The following is a 17,925-nucleotide window of genomic DNA, read 5'->3' on the forward strand; positions in this document are numbered from 1 at the left end:
ACACACTCACGTGTAGAGAGAGTAGGGCAGTGTGCTGGGCACACATCCTTGAGGTGCACCAGTGTTGATTGCCAGTGGGGCAATCAGACAAGACTGAATAAAGTCCATTACTTCCATTGGCTAAAGTCTTGCTGATCAGAATTACAGCAAATCTGTGCGAGCTGTAATTATATTTAAACCCAGTAAGGCCTAAAGAAACTGACAACATATAAGCAAAGTCCAATTCAAAAATACTGTGCTTTGGTATTGAATGAAGATTAAAGAAAATAAACTAGTGACCTTTCGGCTTTGATGCTAGCTACGAGATTAAAATGACACAGGAGGTACAAGTTTTACCTCAAACACAGCAAGTGCAGATGGGTGAGTCAAGTATTCTTCTGAGAACAGCAATGTTTTTCTGTTGCCACCATTCAGGTCAACGCTGGACAGCTGGTGCAGTTTGGAGTCAACCCAATACAACCGTTGGTTCAGTAAATCTACAAGTAGATACCATCCTCCAGTTACTACAGATTTCTCAGCTCCTTTCGACAGCACTTAGAGCTATTTTCAATCCGAAATTTAATAACGAATATTGGAAAAAATATTATCCAGCTTTTGATATAGAATAGACAACCTCAGATTAACTGCCCACTATGTACACAATTCAGTATGTCTCAAGTTTCTTCAGATTATCTACGAATCTAACTTCGTTAGTTTTTACAAGTCTAGGAATCTATTGTTTACTATTTTGAATTTAATGACTGAGCTCTGCACAAGTCTGCATGGACAGTCCTAAATATTAACTAACCTTTTAGGTGGACAACAGTTCCTCCTTGTTTCAGTCGTAAATGGCCTGCCCTTTATTTTGAGATGTAACAGTTCAAAACTCCTTAGCTAGTGTAAACACCCTTCCTGTATTTATCCCGATAAGCTCTCTCAGAATTTTATACATTTCTATGCAGTCATTTCATTTTTTGAACAGAGACCTAGTCTACTCAATCTCTCCTCACATGCAGGCCAACCATCCCAGGATATAGTATGGAGAATCTCTGAATCACTCTATTTATTGTACCTATATATTTCTTCAAAGCTGCACAAAGCTTCCAGGTCTCTCTCACCAACATCCTACTGAAGTGCAGAGACATACTTAATTTTCTACTCAATCATTTTGCAGTGAAGTATACCATACTAGGATCAGTTAAACTGGATTGGGTGTTATGTGATGAACCGGAGACAATTAGGGAGCTTAAGGAAAATTGCAAATGTCACTCCACTCCAAGAAAGGAGGAAGGCAGCGGAAAGGAAATTATAGACCAGCTAACCTGACCTCAGTGGTTGGGAAGATGTTTGAGTCAATTGTTAAGGACGAGGTGATGGAATACTTGGTGACACAGGACAAGATGGTACAAAGTCAGCATGGTTTCCTTCAGGGAAAATCCTGCCTGTTGAACCTGTTGGAATTCTTTGAGGAGATTACAAGCAGGATAGATAAAGGGGATGCAGTGGATGTTGTATATTTGGACTCTCAGAAGGCCTCTGACAAGGTGCTACACATGAGGCTGCTTACCAAGTTAAGAGCCCATGGTATTACAGGAAAGTTACTAACATGGTTAAAGCATTAGCTGATTGAAAGGAGGCAGCGAGTGGGAATAAAAGGATCCGTGTCTGGTTCGCTGCCAGTGACTAGTGGTGTTCCGCAGGGGTCAGTGTTGGGACCACTTCTTTTTATGCTGTATATCAATGATTTAAATGATGAAATAGATGGCTTTGTTGCCAAGTTTGCAGATAATATGATTAATGGCGGAGAGGCAGGTAGTGCTGAGGAAACAGGAAGGCTGCAGAAGGACTGAGACAGATTAGGAGAATAGGCAAGAAAGTGGCAAATGAAATACAATGTTAGAAAATGCATGGTCATGCACTTCGGTAGTAGAAATAAGAATGTGGACCATTTTCTAAACGGGAAGAAAATCCAAAAATCTGGGATGCAAAGGGACTTGGAGGTCCTTGTGCAGAACATCCTGAAGGTTAACTTGCAGGTTGAGTCAGTGTTGAGGAAGGCAAATGCAATGTTAGCATTCATTTCAAGAGGCCTAGAATATAAGAGCAGGGATGTGATGCTGAAGCTTTATCAGGCACTGGTGAGGCCTCAACTAGAGTATTGTGGACAGTTTTGGGCTCCTCATCTTGTGCTGATGTGCTGGCATTGGAGAGGGTCCACAGGGGGTTCACAAGGATGATTCCAGGAATGAAAGGGTTTTCATTTGAGGAACATTTGATGGCTCTGGGTCTGTACTCTCTGGAATTCAGAAGAATGAGGGAAATCTCACTGAAACCTTTCGAATGTTGAAAGGCCTAGACAGAGTAGATGTGGAAAGGGTGTTTCCCATGGTGGGAGAGTCTAGGACAAGAGGGCATAACCTCAGGATAGAAAGGCGTCCATTCGAAACAGAGGTGCGGAGAAATTTCTTTAGCCAGAGGGTGGTGAATCTGTGGAATTTGTTGCCACATACAGCTGTGGAGGCCAGGTCGTTGGGCGTATCTAAGGCAGAGATTGATTGGTTCTTGATTGGACATAGCATCAAAGGTTACGGGGAGAAGGCCAGGAAATAGGGCTGAGGATGAGAAAAAAAAAAGGACCAACCATGATTGAATGGTGGAGCAGACTCAATGGGCCAAATGGCCTAATTCTGCTCCTATGTCTTATGGTCTTATACTATTTGTCATCCTAACCACTTGCTGTGGCTGTACATTTATTTTCAGTAAATTGTGTACAAGAATATCCAAGTCCCTATGAACATTTTTCAATTCAACATTTTTAATTTCTCTCCACTGAATTTTCTACAATGTTCCTGAATCGCGCAACATGATAGAAATCGTACAATCATCTATTTCATCTACATCCCCTTGAACCTATTTGCATCCTTAATTTTTGGGTCATGTGAAAACTCATTCAATGTAGATTATGAATTGTTGGGACTTATCTTTGCTTTTCAATAGACAATAGGTGCAGGAGTAGGCCATTCGGCCCTTCAAGCCAGCACCGCCATTCCCTGTGATCATGGCTGATCATCTACTATCAGTATCCAGTTCCTGCCTTATCCCCATAATTTCACCAAAATGTAAAATATTGCTGTGGTACCACCTACCTAATGTGATTCCATTTGGCCATTCAATATTCTCCTTGACTAGAGACTGACGATCAACCCCATTTAGTCCAGCTTTCTCGATCTTTGCAGGGCTGCCCCAGTCAGACCAATACATGAACCTGATTAAACAAGAGTCAAAAGGTATGAGAGAACAAGAACAGTGGTAAGATAAAGATGGAATTAACAGCTTTACCATTACTTACCCTCGAACTGGGTCAACTGCGATTGCTCGGGGATTCTCAAGCTCGGTATTGATAAGCGTCTTTCTTTTGGTTCCATCTGTGGTGGCCACAGAGATAGAGCTGGAGCCAGAGTCTGTCCAATATATATTTTTGTGAATCCAGTCTATTGCTAGGCATTCAGGAATTTGGAGGTCTTGGTCAATCAGACGGATATGTTGGCCAGGATCACTACCTTTATCCAAAGGTGCACTGCAAAACAGATCGGGTAACAAAAGCTTCACTTAGTGCTGTCCAATGTAAGGCAAAGGGGAATTGGAGTATTTATGCTCTATTTCTGAACTGATTTTAAATATGTGACCAATGACATTAAATAATTTCAGAGACTGGGAATGTAGTTATGAGTGAGAGGTTAATGATAATGGACATAAGATATTTGGGACAACAGATTGAAATTCCTGCTTCACCTGCATACTATCTATTCACTCTGATGGAAATCACTTATGGCTGCTGACTACCATCTTATGAAGTAACGTCACGATTTTTGCACAATATTTATCAAATACACTGAAATATTGAAACTGTTGGCATTGAAAAAGGTCCCTTGGCCCAACTTGTCCGTGCTGACCAAGGTGTATTCCTGAGTTAGTCCCAGATGCCTGCATTTGGGCCATATCCCTCGAAACATTTCCAATCCATGTACCGTCCAAATATCTTCTAAGTGTCGTAATTGTACCTGCCACTATCACTTTCTCTGGCTCCTAATGTCATATACCCTAAGCCCTCTGTGAAAAACATACCACTAGGGTTCCCTTTAAATCTTTCCCCTCTCCCCTTAACCTACTGTCCTCTGTTTTTATACCTTAAAACATACTGACAATCTAAGAGATGGTGTTAATATTATTCTCTGTAATTTCATCCCAGTCTTTCTATGTCTAGCCAGCTGGTGGTGTAGTGGCACTCACACTAGACTTTGAGGCTGGCTACTTTCTCACTTTTCACCTCTGCTGGGTTGAGCTTCGATCTAGCAACTCGGCCTCGTTAAAAAAAAACAAGACAAAGTGCTAAAGAAACAGTAAGGTTGCCACCCGATGCGCCACAAGGCATGGAGAGGAACAAGAATTTCAGTGATACATGTTGAGTAGATCATTCAAGATACAGAATATGAAAGTCAGAATTATTCCTTTGCAGCCTACTATACCCACATGACATAGCTTATCACGCATTATCATCAGCCCTCCAGTCCCCAAATGGAAAGAATAATTAAAATATTTAAGGCACCATATCACTTAGGATCAGTGTAAAATGAGAATCAATCTCACTGTTAACTTGGCAGTTAAGGTATAAAATAGAATTCCAAATCAGTAACGGGAAATCCCTTTCCCAGATACAACCTGGTAGACATTAAACACCTTTAATGCCTCTTTCAGAACACGTTTTGCAGCTAAAGATTCAGAATGTAAAAAATACAACAGCTAACATATACAACAAAATTCCCAGGTTACAAAGCAAAATTTCCCTTTTAAAATAATACTGGGACGTAATGTCTACCTGACACAAGAGAACGTACTTCACTTTAATGGAACAGCCAAGTAGAATACAATGACTTGTCTAGGTGGAAAAATATGTTGGAAGTACCCAAGAGATAAGGTAGCTTTATCCAGCAGTTTAAACAGGTTGCATCACTAGCCTAATAATGCATGCACACAATGCTGCAAAATATTTCTCTATGTTCTGAATATGATATACAGGACCAGGGAGAGATACATCAGTCGGTTGAGTGGTGTTGCAACAACACCCTTGAACTCAATGTCAGTAGGTCCAAGGAATTGATTGTGGACTTCAGGAAAGCAAAATCCAAAGAACACACACCAGTCCTCATCAAGGAATCAGCAGCGGAAAGGACGAGCAGTTTCAAGTTCCTGGGTGTCAACATTTCTGAAGATCTATCCTGGGCCCAACATATTGATGCAATTACAATGAAGACACAACAGCAGCTATATTTCATTATAGGCTTGTGATGACCCGGCATGTCATCGGCGACTCTCGCAAATTTCTGCAGATGTACCGAGGAAAGATTCTAACTGGCTGCACCACCATCTGGTCTGGGGGGTGGTGGGTGGTGGGTGGGGCACTGCATGATCGGAAAAAGCTGCAGATAGTTGTAAACTCAGTCAGCTCCATCATGGGCATTGGCCTCTCCAGCGTCGAGAATACTTTCAAAAGGTGGCGCCTCAAAAAGGTGGCATCCATCATCAAGGACATCCCCTCTTCTCCTTGTGACCATCAAGGAGTAAGTACAGAGCCACACACTCAATGTTTCAGGAACAGCTTCTTCCCCTCCACCATCAAATTTCTGAATGGACAATGAACCCATGAACACACTATGTACCTCACTTTTTTTTGCTCTCTTTTTGCACTATATAATTTATTTTATATTTATAGAAACACAGAAAATAGGTGCAGGAATAGGCCATTCAGCCCTTCGAGCCTGCACCGCCATTCAGTATGATCATGGCTAATCATCCAACTCAGAACCCTGTACCAGCCTTCCCTCCATACCTCCTGATCCCTTTAGCCACAAGGGCCATATCTAACTCCCTCTTAAATATAGCCAATGAACTGGCCTCAACTGTTTCCTGTGGCAGAGAATTCCACAGATTCACCACCCTCTGTGTGAAGAAGTTTTTCCTCATCTCAGTCCTAAAAGGTTTCCCCTTTATCCTTAAACTGTGACTCTTCGTTCTAGACTTCCCCAACATCGGGAACAATCTTCCTGCATCTAGCCTGTCCAATCCCTTCAGGAATTTATAAGTTTTAATAAGATCTCCCTTCAATCTTCTAAATTCCAGCGAGTATAAGCCTAGTCAATCCAGTCTTTCATCATATGAAAGTCCTGCCATCCCAGGAATCAATCTGGTGAACCTTCTTTGTACTCCCTCTATGGCAAGAATGTCTTTCCTCAGATTAGGGGACCTCAGATTATACACATACATACACACTTCTTTATGCAAGGTACAGTGTTTTATTATTACGTATTGCAATATCTCTCTCTGGCTATCCATCCCATAGGATGATGATGGTTCCTTTCAGTCAGTTAGTGGGGTTGACCCCACTCTCAGGAAGGAACAGCGTGTGCGTGAATAGATTTTAGGTGAGTAGGGGGTTGCACAGGTCCAGACCCACCCTCTCGACATCCCCTCCCGGATCCAGCGGCATGGTGGGGTCCAAGACGGCTGGAGGAAGTTCTGTTGCAGTGAAAGGCCAGACCAAGCTTCGATGCAAGGGATGCCCTTTCCGCGCTCACGGCACGTGTTTGCTTGATGGCCGTTGACCCTCCGAGAGGGTTCATCCGCCCTTTGACAGGTCGCGTTTTTCGTCCTGCAGTGTGTCTAGCCACCCTCCTCAGCAGGCAAGCCTGGTGGGGGAACCGGTTTAGTTGCTGACCACCCGACCATGCGACGGGTAGTACTGGGTTACATGGTACCAGCAGCACTCAGACGAGTGACCTGACATCCAATATCGCAATATACGGATGTGGCAAAACAACAAATTTCATCACATATGCCGGTGATACTAAACTTCGATTCAGATTCTGACAATCATTATATAAAAAAAGAAGTCATTTACCTATAGATCACTTTGTAGTACAGGTCAATCCAATATATTTTATTTTCTTCAACATCCACATCTAGGGAGACTGCATTCTTTAATGTGGAGACAAGACGAGTGTATTCTTTCTTCAACAAATTAATCATTCTGATATCATGGTTGTTGGTGAAGAGAACAGAAGGGCTTTGACCTATCAAGAGAATGAGAAATTTACTTGAGGAACTGAGAGAAAATAAAACACAATTGTCAGCTCTGTTTATATTGCCATATGCCACAGGCAACATAACATGCACTGCAAGTACTTTACTAACAAACAAGTTGTTGGACCCCTGTGAAATGCTGCAAGAGTACATTCTGAGCTGGAAATTAGGGTTTTAGAGTAGAACAGTGTCCATCACAGATATATGGCCTCAACCTGCCTGGTACCCTCTTGCCTCCACAGATGCTGCTTGACCCACGGAGTTCTTCCAGCAATTTCTATTTTGCTTCAGAAAGACATTAGTTGCTCTTTCTCTCTTCTGCCTCCCTTTTCAAAAGTGAGCAGCACACAAGCAGCTGGGGCATTAAAATTATACCATTTGCAAGAAATACCACTCCTTTTATTGAGTCCCATGCAAATAAAGGGTAATTTTCCACAGAATGTCTTTGCAAAAATGGCATTCCTTTTAAATGCATCCCATCAAAATACAGGATACATTACTGATGAGACACCATCACCACTAAAACACATCCCTTTGTGACTGGCCGTCCCACTGCCGCCATCATATGTTAAAAACATGGGTTATGACCTTTAACTTTACCAAGACAACACGATTGGAGTCGCTTAGCACTTTAGTGCAAAGATCTTTATTAGGTGCATCAAAAATCAAACTTAAAATTAGTGAAAATAGTGAAAAAATCTCAATATCCACAAAATGATATCTTCAGTAATAGCTCTGTACTTACTCTTGTCCAGTGTGATCTCCTAGCAGACCCTATCGCTCACCAGAAGCATGTCAAATGGTAGTTTTTGCAGTACTCCCACTTTCATCAAATACTTGTGGTCACTCAGCTCAACAGCGAGCTCTGCCAGTGGCCCAGACTTCCAGTCACCATGGAAACATTGGACAAGTGTCTGGTGACTGTAGTCAACACCAAAGGCAGGAGCAAGACTTTTCTTAAAAAATGACAGTGATCTGCCATAACCTAAAAGAGCTTAAACAGGTTTTCCATTAACTGACTATTATAAACATGGGCTCATTCTCCTCACATTCTGTTTGTTTTTCATTACCATATTCACAATCATTAGTCATTATCATCATCATCATCACATACACCATCAATATACTGAGGATTATCACCGATCGGAAACATAGCTGGATATACCACATGAGAGTTATGGCTGCTGGAAAAATTTCCAAGGCTGGATATCCGGCAGCAAATGACTTGTACGCTGACACTACGAGAGCTTACCACCATCTGCTATACATAGCACAAGTCAGGAGTCCGATAAATTAGTGCAAACAAGTCTCAAGATGCTTAACACTATCTGGGACAAAGCAGTTCAGTGGATTGGCACCCCATTAATCATCCTAAACATTTATTTCATCCCACACTAACTTACAGTGTGTTCAAAGTACACTGTTACTCATCAGGCTATTCCAACAACACCTCTCAAAATCCTGACCTCTAACCCCTGTAGTTTTGTATCCTAGCACACACCATCTCGACTTGGAACTATAGTGTCATTTCCTCACTGTCACTGAGTCTAAATCTTGGAGCTCCATCCACACGGACTGTGGGGGCACCTTCATCAGGAGAAGTAGTTCAAGGCACTGGCTCAGCACTTTCTCACGGTCAGTCAAGGATGGGTAATACACAAGATAAAATCTGCGGATGCTGGAAATCCGAGCAATACACACAAAATGCTGGAGGAACTCAGCAGGCCAGGCAGCGTCTATGGAAAAAAGTACAGTCGGCATTTCAGGCCAAGACCCTTCATCAGAACTGTAGAAAATAGATGAGTCAAAGTAAGAAGGGGAGGAAGAAGTACAAGGTAGCAGGTGACAGGTGAAACCGAGAAGTGGGAGGTGGGGAGGTGGGGGGGGGAAAGAGATGAAGTAAAGAGCCGGGAAATCTATTGGTGAAAGGCAATAAATGCTGTTCTTGCCAGTGATGCCCAGACTGACAAATAAAAAATAAGTCCCACTTGTTTCACAGCCACATTATGAAAGAAAATTTGTAACTAAACCACAAGAAAGCCACAGCTCAAACAAGTAATAACCTGGTAAAAGAAAACAAGTCATAAGATGTTTCCTGAAGGATGAAATTGTTCAATTAACACCTGTGTAATGCTAGTCTGATCTTGTGTGACTGGTCGCCGCATTCTTTATGAGGAAAATCTAATTACATAGCACCACACCAGGTTTTAGTGGGCCATCAGAAGACCTAGGTATCGAAAGGAGGCAGTGAATAGAAAAACACATACTCCTGAAGGTAAGTTTTGTTTATAGGACAAGAGAAAGTGGAAATATGTACAAAATATTTACATTAGATAGACACTTTATTGATCCCAAAGGAAATTACAGTGTCACAGTAGCATTACAGTAAGGACAACTCAAAATTCAACATTGTGTTAAGTTTCCAAATCTCAGATATCAAAATAAAATAAAATTCCTTTTTAGTTAGAATCAGTGGGAAGGAATCAGGTTTAAGGAGTGAATTTAAGAATTTAGATCTTGGGGCTGTGTTCTCCTTTCCAGAGGTGCATACATCTTTTCAAGGCTAGGGAGGGATGGGGTCAGAAAGGAATTTGAAAACAAGATTAAATTTTTAAAAGTAAAATCCTTTTTGAGACAAAACTGGATAGATGAAATAATAACTGGCGAATTCTAGTCTGTTCAAAGTAGGCACATTGTTCCCAAATGGCCTTTTTAACGCACAAGAGACTGCAAAATTGCCTTACTCTCTTCACCCATGACCTGCTCACCACAAACTCAAGATCATCCTACCCTGTAACAAGTTTACCATGCCCAGATTTTCTAACTTCTTTAGCTCCTTATTTCAGATCTCATGAGTTGAAGGTCAGACCAGAGTCTGGCTATTCACTTGCCCAAACCCAAATGTTATTCAGGTCTTACTGCAACTACTGATTTATTTGCAATGAAACTACAAAAGAAATTGAACACAGACTGCTTACTGAAGATTACACATTTCTCCAATCATAAATTCAGTGTGTTACCTGTGGTTTTCCCCTTTCTGGCCTTCATTGCATTCTCCACTCCCCCTGCCACATCTTAAAACTGTAGAGTCATCGATCAATAATTTAATAGCTTGGAATCCACTGTATACTATTTTCATATCAAACGCTCAGCAAAACCATCTCTTTGATCATATATGTAATCAATTCCCCTAACCAAGGTTGCTTCATCAAATGGCACTCACTTTACTTCAGTAAGTGATACAAAATAACTTGTCAAGTTAATGTCTTGAATCTGCCAACGTACAATAAAAATCAGTGGCGCTGATGGTTTTGTGGCCAAGTTTGCAGGTGATACAAAGATAGGTGGAGGGGCAGGAGTTTTGAGGAAATGGAATGTGCAGAAGGAATTAGACAGATTAGGCAAACGGGAAAAGAAGTGGCAGATGGAATATAACCTAGGGAAGTGTATGGTCATGCACTCTGGTAGAAGGAATATAGACACAGACCATTTTCTAAACAGGCAGAAAATTCAGAAATCAGAGGTGCAAAGGGATTTGGGAGTCTGTGTTGAGTCAGTGGTAAGGAAGGCAAATGTAATGCTAGCGTTCATTTTGAGGAAAAAAGAAAGGATGTAATACTGAGGCTTTATTGGTCAGAATGCATTTGGAGTATTGTGTGCAGTTTTGGGGCCCTTGTCTGAGAAAGGACGTCAAAGGTTACAGGAAGAAGAGAGGAGAATGGGGTTGAGAGGGATGTTAAATCAGCCATGATGGAATGGCAGAGAAGATGTGATGGGCTGAATGGCCTAATTTTGCTCCTATGTCTAATGGTCTTGTTATCTAAGTAGGTGTCAGGGAAGTCTTACGATCAGAGATAAGGATAAGGATTAACTGTGGTACAAAAATATGCAATGGCATTGGCTGCACTGAACCTTCATTCCTAGTGTAAATGCTCAATATACAAACAGGCAGAGGCAAAAGGAAAACTGTGATTTTAAAGTGTTTAATTTTAGAAGTTTTGACTGGATATAACCGCAGAACACTGGACAAGAATGGGGAGCACATCAGCAATGAGAATTAGTCGTTGGAGCTCAGCATTTGATTCTTGGTAAGTACTGCCACCACCTGGCTTGGAGGCATGCAGCACTTCCTGATCCCAATATGCAACAGTATAAGAGAGGCTGCACAAATTGGCTCGAATCCCTCCTTGGAATAGAAGTGATTGGGGATCACCCCAGTCTAGTTCAGTAACTCACTGTTGTAAGTGAGACTGATTTTATCCTTGCATTTAATTTGCAACAATCTTTCAGTTACCACAGTATTCTGGAGAGGTCTGGACACTCAGGAGACTGCATATGCTGGAATTTGAGGCAAGAAATAAATGTTGGAAGAACACAGTAGATCAAGCAGCTTCTGCAAAGGAATGATTGACATTTTGAGTTGAGTGCATTAGGACTGAGCCTGTGGAGGGAATATAGCCCTTGTATAGAAATCAGAGGAGTGATGAGACGGAGGCTGGTAGGTGATTGTTGGTACCAGGTAAGGGAAGGCTAATGGGAAGGTGGAACGAGGTAGGGGACAGTAAAAAATCTTCAAATTGCAATGATGATGCCAATGGGTTGCATGTAATTCAACCTCCCCCCAAACCCCCCACCCCACCCGGCTTTCCCATTGCCTCAGCCCTTTGGCCTTCCCCACTGTCACAATGAGGCTAAACAGGCTGGAAGAACAGCACCTTGTATTCCACTTGGGTAGTTTACAACCAGATGGTGTGAACAGTGAATTTTCTAATTTCAGTAAATCCGACTCCCCTTGTGCTCTGTTCCCCGCTCTTTCCAGTCCACTCCAGTTCCCTTTTTCCTTTGTTCCTCTCTTCATCCCTCCACTTCCTCATCATGACCAAGAAACATCACACTATCTGCTCTCCACCCCCTACCCCCCAGCATGTCCATCACCCACATACTTATCCCGAGCTTCTTCTCCCTTGGTTCACCTTTCCTATCCCTTCTCCCTCCTTATCTGGTTCCATTTGCTCATCATCCCTCCCTCATCGTCACCCTCTATCTCTACCCTCCCCTCCTCCACCTGTCAATCATCTCATCTGATTCCACCCAGCACCCATCACCCTCCGTCTCACCTCCGCACAGAAGCTACCTTCCTGAAGCTCAGTTTCCAAAGGTGCCGTTTTGGTGCTGTCAGTTTCTTCCTTGCTTTAACTGTATAAATCAACTCTACGTTGAGCAGCAGACTGCTGAGAGTCACACCTCTACCTCCACCTCACCGGCCAATGCAGTGGCATCAGTGATTAAAAAGGTTTCACAGATCATGTTAATATCTAGGAGAAAAGACTGATAAAAGGAATTTGTGCCCAAAACCACCTACCACCTGAGATCATGGGCAAATTACCAGCAGAAATTTTCCCAGCAGTCATCTCCTTTCGTAGAGGACAAAAATGAAGCAGACTGCCTTACCCACTGCTTTACAACTCTCGGTCATTGGATCCATCTCATAACCTTGGAAGCAGGTGCACTTGTACCCTCCTTTAATGTTAGTGCAGATCTGGCTGCATCGGTCTAGATCTTCGCATTCATTTATATCTGAAAGAACCATTTCAACTAGTCAATCAACTGGCTGAATTCTATGCCATTTGTGCAACAGTGCTGATTATTGAAACGTGTGCTTCGTTTCAGTCTGCTCTTTGTTCGAAAATGACTGAGGGGAGGATCTGCCTTGCATTTTAATTACCTCCACATGTCTTTGAGTCTAGCAGTGTGTATCCGGCTGGGCATTCACATTCATATCCGACCTTCAAGTCTCTACACGTGTGGGAGCAGCCACCATTGTTGGTCAGGCACTCATTCAATCCTGGCACCAAAACAAAAATCAACACATTGACGGAATAAATTACAGAGCATCAGTGAGGAACGGCTGACTGTTTTTCCAGATCTATGCAATGGAGCGGTTGAGTAAATCCACATACACTAAACATAGCCAACAGGGCACTAACAATGAACTTAAAAGGGTATTCACCAAAATGTTAAACATTACAATTCTTCAATCACAAAATCAACAGTGAGGTTGGGGGGGGGAGGGTTGGGAAATGAGGGATAGAAGTGGAGTTTAGACAGTTACTAAGTTTTGTAAACATCAGTTATAAATTAATAGTTACTCAGGACATGTTGAGGCCTGATTAAAATGTTCTATTTTTGAGAAAATGACTTAATCAGTGCACGATTCACCTCCATTAGACACCTCAACACTGCAAAAACAAATCCGAAGATGGTTTGTGATTGTTTTCAAGTATACAGAACTACTGAGCTACAGGATATTAAGGAAGATAACCAAAAGCTTCATGAAATGGGCACGTTTTAAATGGCATTTGTAGGTACGAAAGAAAGATAGAGTTGGAGAGGCGGTGAAGATTCCAGACAGTAGGCCTCAGCAGATAGAAACACAACTGCTATTGGATGAGCAGGTTTCTAGATTGAATAGCAGTCAGAAAGACAAGTTAACAGCTATCTGAGATAAAAGGTTGGATGAGATATTATAAGTGATTCATATAAAAAGTAACTTGTTTGTTTTATAAAATTCCTAATAGGAATGACAGGTGCCTTTAACTGGATGAATAACTGGGAAAGCATAAACTGAAAACCATCCATCCTCTGATCTGTCCAGTGCAGTCTGTGGTCTGCAGCAAAAGTTCTATTCAGTTCAAGCTCTGTGCCAGCCTTAATCCCTGGGTAGAAATCTCACCTCTAATTCAGAACAGTGTATGTACAATCAAAGCTCCTACATTAAATGTCTATCGGTTTGAGAGAAAGAGTGGATTTTTCCTCCTCATCTTGTCGAGCATTTTAACCATATACAATTTCCACCTGACTGCTATCCCAGGGCTGTTTGAGAGACCTCATGATGTGCATACCGGTGACTTATTCCTTGCATCAATGACTCTACTTCAGAAGTAGTTCTGACCTTGTAAACAGTACTACACTTCTCACAATGCAAATACCGAGAGGCAATAAGACTCTGTGCTTCATTTCAATTATCACAGAATTCAAAGGACAAGGCAGAAAGGGATTGTTAGATTGAAACAAAACAGCAATACCAAGAAACACAAAGGAATCTTCACTTCAGCCCTAGCCTACCCTCCTGAAACATTCCACTCCCTCATCACTACTGCTTGCTTGGAAAACAGGAAGGAGAATACCTGGGAGTTGTAATGCTGATAGAAAGCACCTGGCACACTGAATCCATCTTACCACATTCTTTAAGTGGTTCATCTGACCAGTCTTTGCAGTCCTTGTGAGAGTCACAGACTTTCTTTGAATCAATGCACTCTCCACTTCCACACAGAAACTTTGAATGTCCTTTACAGGGGCTCACTGTTTGACACCAAGAACAACATTATTAGATCTCAAGGGCCGCCATCACTTACTTGGAAACACGTCACTCAGTAAACAGCACTAACCAGTTTTGCAGTCTAGCTCATCGATGCGGTCTGGACAGTCAAAGACTTGGTTACACTGCTTGGAGCCATGAATGCAACTCCCATCGCCACACTGGAATTCATCGGGCTGGCAAGTTACCTTTGCTTTAAGAAAAAAAAAGACGTGCTTTGTTTTTAAATGTTCCCATTTTTATTGTTATTCAGGAGAAAGATTATTAAAACATCAAAAAATCTTAATGTTTCAAAAGCCACCAGGATAAAACTGAACACACAGGCAGACAGCTAAACTTGAAGACGGTCTTAAGTGTCAAAAGATATTCCAAGGTCAGGGAAAGTACCATTCTATCCTTTTACCTCATTTTCTTTCTCAACCATGGAACTTCCCAGAGATAAAGGTATATCAGCCTGCAAACCCAAAAGTCTGACTGGTTATTGACAAGACTGTAGGCTCAAAAATCAGTCACAGTACCTGTCATGCCTATTGTTATTTGTAAATGCCACTGTTGCTATCAGGCATGCAGAACAGGCTTGAGGGGTTCAATGGTCACTTGTTACCATCATTGCATTCCACCACCCTGAATGAGTTGCACTGTGGGATTAATGGATATTCGTACTTTGGTCAGATCTTGCATTTACTTTTGTGAGGTAACTGTTGTCCTTTTCTACTAAAAATACTTTGTGTATGTACTTCCTGGGAGTCAAGCCTCCAAATTCTGTGGAGAATAGTGAGAGCAAATTCAACCAGAAACTTAGAGACAGAGGTCCGAATTAACACGAGGCATTCTACAAGTCAGCATCATAGACACTTTGGACCTGATGGTACAGCTGCCTGATATTCTCCACGGTTCTCCAAGTTTCATTTTACGCTCCATAAATTCATCGCATTGTCTATATCCTAATTGGCACAAATCCTGTTCACTCATCAAACCAATGCTTACTGTTGCGTGTAAATCCAGCATCTTTCAGATTTTAAGACCCAGTTTTTCAGGTCTCCTTGAACTTCTCCAATGCTGATTCCTGCATATTTTAACTGCTTGTCCATGCCTGCAGGCTCTTCAACTCTGGAATTACTTCCCTGAGTTTCTCAATCTCTTTCTACTCCTTTAAAACGCTCCATAAAATCTATCTCTCACTGAGTTTTATTTCTATTTTGCTGATATATCCTTACATGGACTGCTGTCATATTCTGTTTGCTAATGCTCTGAGAGTGTATCCTGCCAATAAACAAACACACAAACACACACACACACACACACACACACACCAGCTAACTGGATAATCTAATGCAAGGCACCCGACACCTAAAGAACCAGATTCAGTAAGCATTCCAGGTTTTCTTTGGGGGTTGAGGTGAGAAATGCTTAAAAATTCTATTTGCTTTTACGTGTAATACTTTTTCATTACAGCTGGTTATTTCAGCACGTTGTCAATTTAAACTGTAGTCAGTTAACTTAGCACAGAGCGGAAGAGATCATAGTCTCTGAACCTGCTACACATGAATTAAGTGCCTCACTACATGCACACCACAGAGAACGCCCTGAAATGGCACACTCCCAGTCTGATAAACTTAGAGATAAGAGAACTTACGACAGCCAGTTTCATCTGATCTGTCCTTGCAGTCTACGCTTCCGTCACATTTCCAGTTGAAGTGGATGCACTCGCCATTTGTGCACCGAAACTCGCTGACTGAGCAAGCGCTCGTCGGCTTCGGAGATACCGAATGGCCGCAACGCTCCACGCTCTCGTCCGAGCCGTCGGGACAGTCCACGTCGCCGTCGCAGGCCCACAGCTCGGAGATGCAGGTGGAGCTGTTGCACTGGAACTCATGGGCTCCACAGGTAGGTGGAGAGCAGTCTCGCTCCTCTGTGCCATCGCCACAGTCGTCGTCCCCATCGCAAACAAACAGCATGGTGATGCACTTATCATTATCACATAAGAATTCACTGGCCGAGCAGGTCTTCTTATCTGTGGAATGTGGGAAGAGCCACTATTACAAACGAATTGATAAAATCTTGCACTCAATTAAAAAAAAACAATTATTTCCCTCTTTTCATCAATCCATGCTTCAAACATCTCTTTACCATGTCTGAATGCACTGACTGATGCTGAATATCGGGCCCAGCAGTTGCAAGCGCACGTGAAAGTTGGAACAGAGCGTTGGCAGGTCATTCAGCAGATGGACCGTTACACCCGAACATAATCCCTTATTCACTGCATGTGCACTCTCCAGCAGAGTTACCGGTAGGGAATCACCCCTCTCCCTGGGGACAGCCAAATCCAATTACGGTGCCCAGCTGCAGTTGGCCAACATCACTCCACATGAGCACCTGCATCTCAATTCAGTTTACTAACGTCCAGACTATGCTGGTTAAGTCCGCCAGGAAATCCACAATGTCAAAGACAGAAATTGTGTGGGAACTTTAAAATGACACGTTCACAGAGCAGTCAATTAATCAAAGCTAATTAATTTTACAAATTACTTTCCTTCAGAGGACGATTCAAAAGTGAAGTTTGGCGTCATCAACATGTGTGGGGGGGGTTTCAAAATGAGCTGGCTTTCCCCTGTGAGCGCTGGCATCCTGCTTTTGCTCAAGAAACGTGATCTCCAAGGTAAAACCGTGACAACTGTAGGAACTGCAACAAACTGATCGGCCATCTGTTCAGCCTTGGACAAAGTCAGTATGTGTTCAATTGTTAGGAAAGGCTTCACAGAGGCCAGAGGCATTATTTGCAGCAATTGTCATTTAAAAATAGATTCTTGCCTTTAGAAAAGCAGCAGCTCTGGCTTTGGTGATATTTACATCAGAGCCTGATGCTTGCTTGTCAAAAGACATCCCCAGCCAAAACAAATCCCATCAGCAGATATCGATATATTTTTATTTTCCAGCTGGTCAGTGATAGTGATCAGAAGGAAGAACTGTGGCTTTTAATGCCCTCTCTGGCATCTCCTAGCTAAGCTGCAATGCTCTCTGCCAAGATGGGTTTCACAGCACCACCCTGCGATGGAACATGGAAACTTGAGATGTATATCAGTCAGAGCTACGCAGGGTGATAGTTCACTTCTCTTGCTGAACCTTGGGGGAAATCAGATGGCAAAGGTTAAGGCTACAGCTGGAGCCATACCCAAAACTCACCCGAAAGATGGTCACACACTCACCTTCTCTGTTTGGGATTGTTAGGTGGGAGGTATCCTTTAGGAGTTATGGAGGTGGCGGCCATTAATACAAATGAGAACCAATTTTATTTAGCTATTACAAAATGTGAGCTACAAGCAGTAATTAGCTTTAAAATCAAAAGCACAATAGCATGAAAAAGCAGCACTGCCTGGAGAGAGCTGGCTATGAATTCACAGCTGGAGGCTGCTCAAGACGTTCTCGTACAC

The 17,925-nt window shown here is 42.3% G+C and overlaps 1 protein-coding gene across 5 annotated transcripts in view; it reads right to left on the reverse strand.

The window, feature by feature from the left end:
* The window catches only part of lrp8 (low density lipoprotein receptor-related protein 8, apolipoprotein e receptor), a 121,252-nt gene that overhangs the window by 15,510 nt on the left and 87,817 nt on the right, over window positions 1–17,925 (reverse strand). For 4 of the 5 annotated variants that reach the window (XM_072274046.1, XM_072274048.1, XM_072274045.1 and 1 more), the window contains 9 exons: window positions 16,131–16,508; window positions 14,565–14,687; window positions 14,356–14,478; window positions 12,842–12,961; window positions 12,568–12,693; window positions 6,935–7,106; window positions 3,329–3,556; window positions 3,126–3,244; window positions 337–476 (listed from right to left, as the gene is read on the reverse strand). In XM_072274046.1, the coding sequence (XP_072130147.1) occupies window positions 337–476; window positions 3,126–3,244; window positions 3,329–3,556; window positions 6,935–7,106; window positions 12,568–12,693; window positions 12,842–12,961; window positions 14,356–14,478; window positions 14,565–14,687; window positions 16,131–16,508 (1,529 nt within the window). The remainder of the gene's footprint in view (window positions 1–336; window positions 477–3,125; window positions 3,245–3,328; window positions 3,557–6,934; window positions 7,107–12,567; window positions 12,694–12,841; window positions 12,962–14,355; window positions 14,479–14,564; window positions 14,688–16,130; window positions 16,509–17,925) is intronic. The other variant, XM_072274049.1, reaches the window with a different exon arrangement.

This window comes from Mobula birostris, chromosome 12, assembly GCF_030028105.1.
Source record: "Mobula birostris isolate sMobBir1 chromosome 12, sMobBir1.hap1, whole genome shotgun sequence".
Classification (NCBI taxonomy): domain Eukaryota; kingdom Metazoa; phylum Chordata; class Chondrichthyes; order Myliobatiformes; family Myliobatidae; genus Mobula; species Mobula birostris.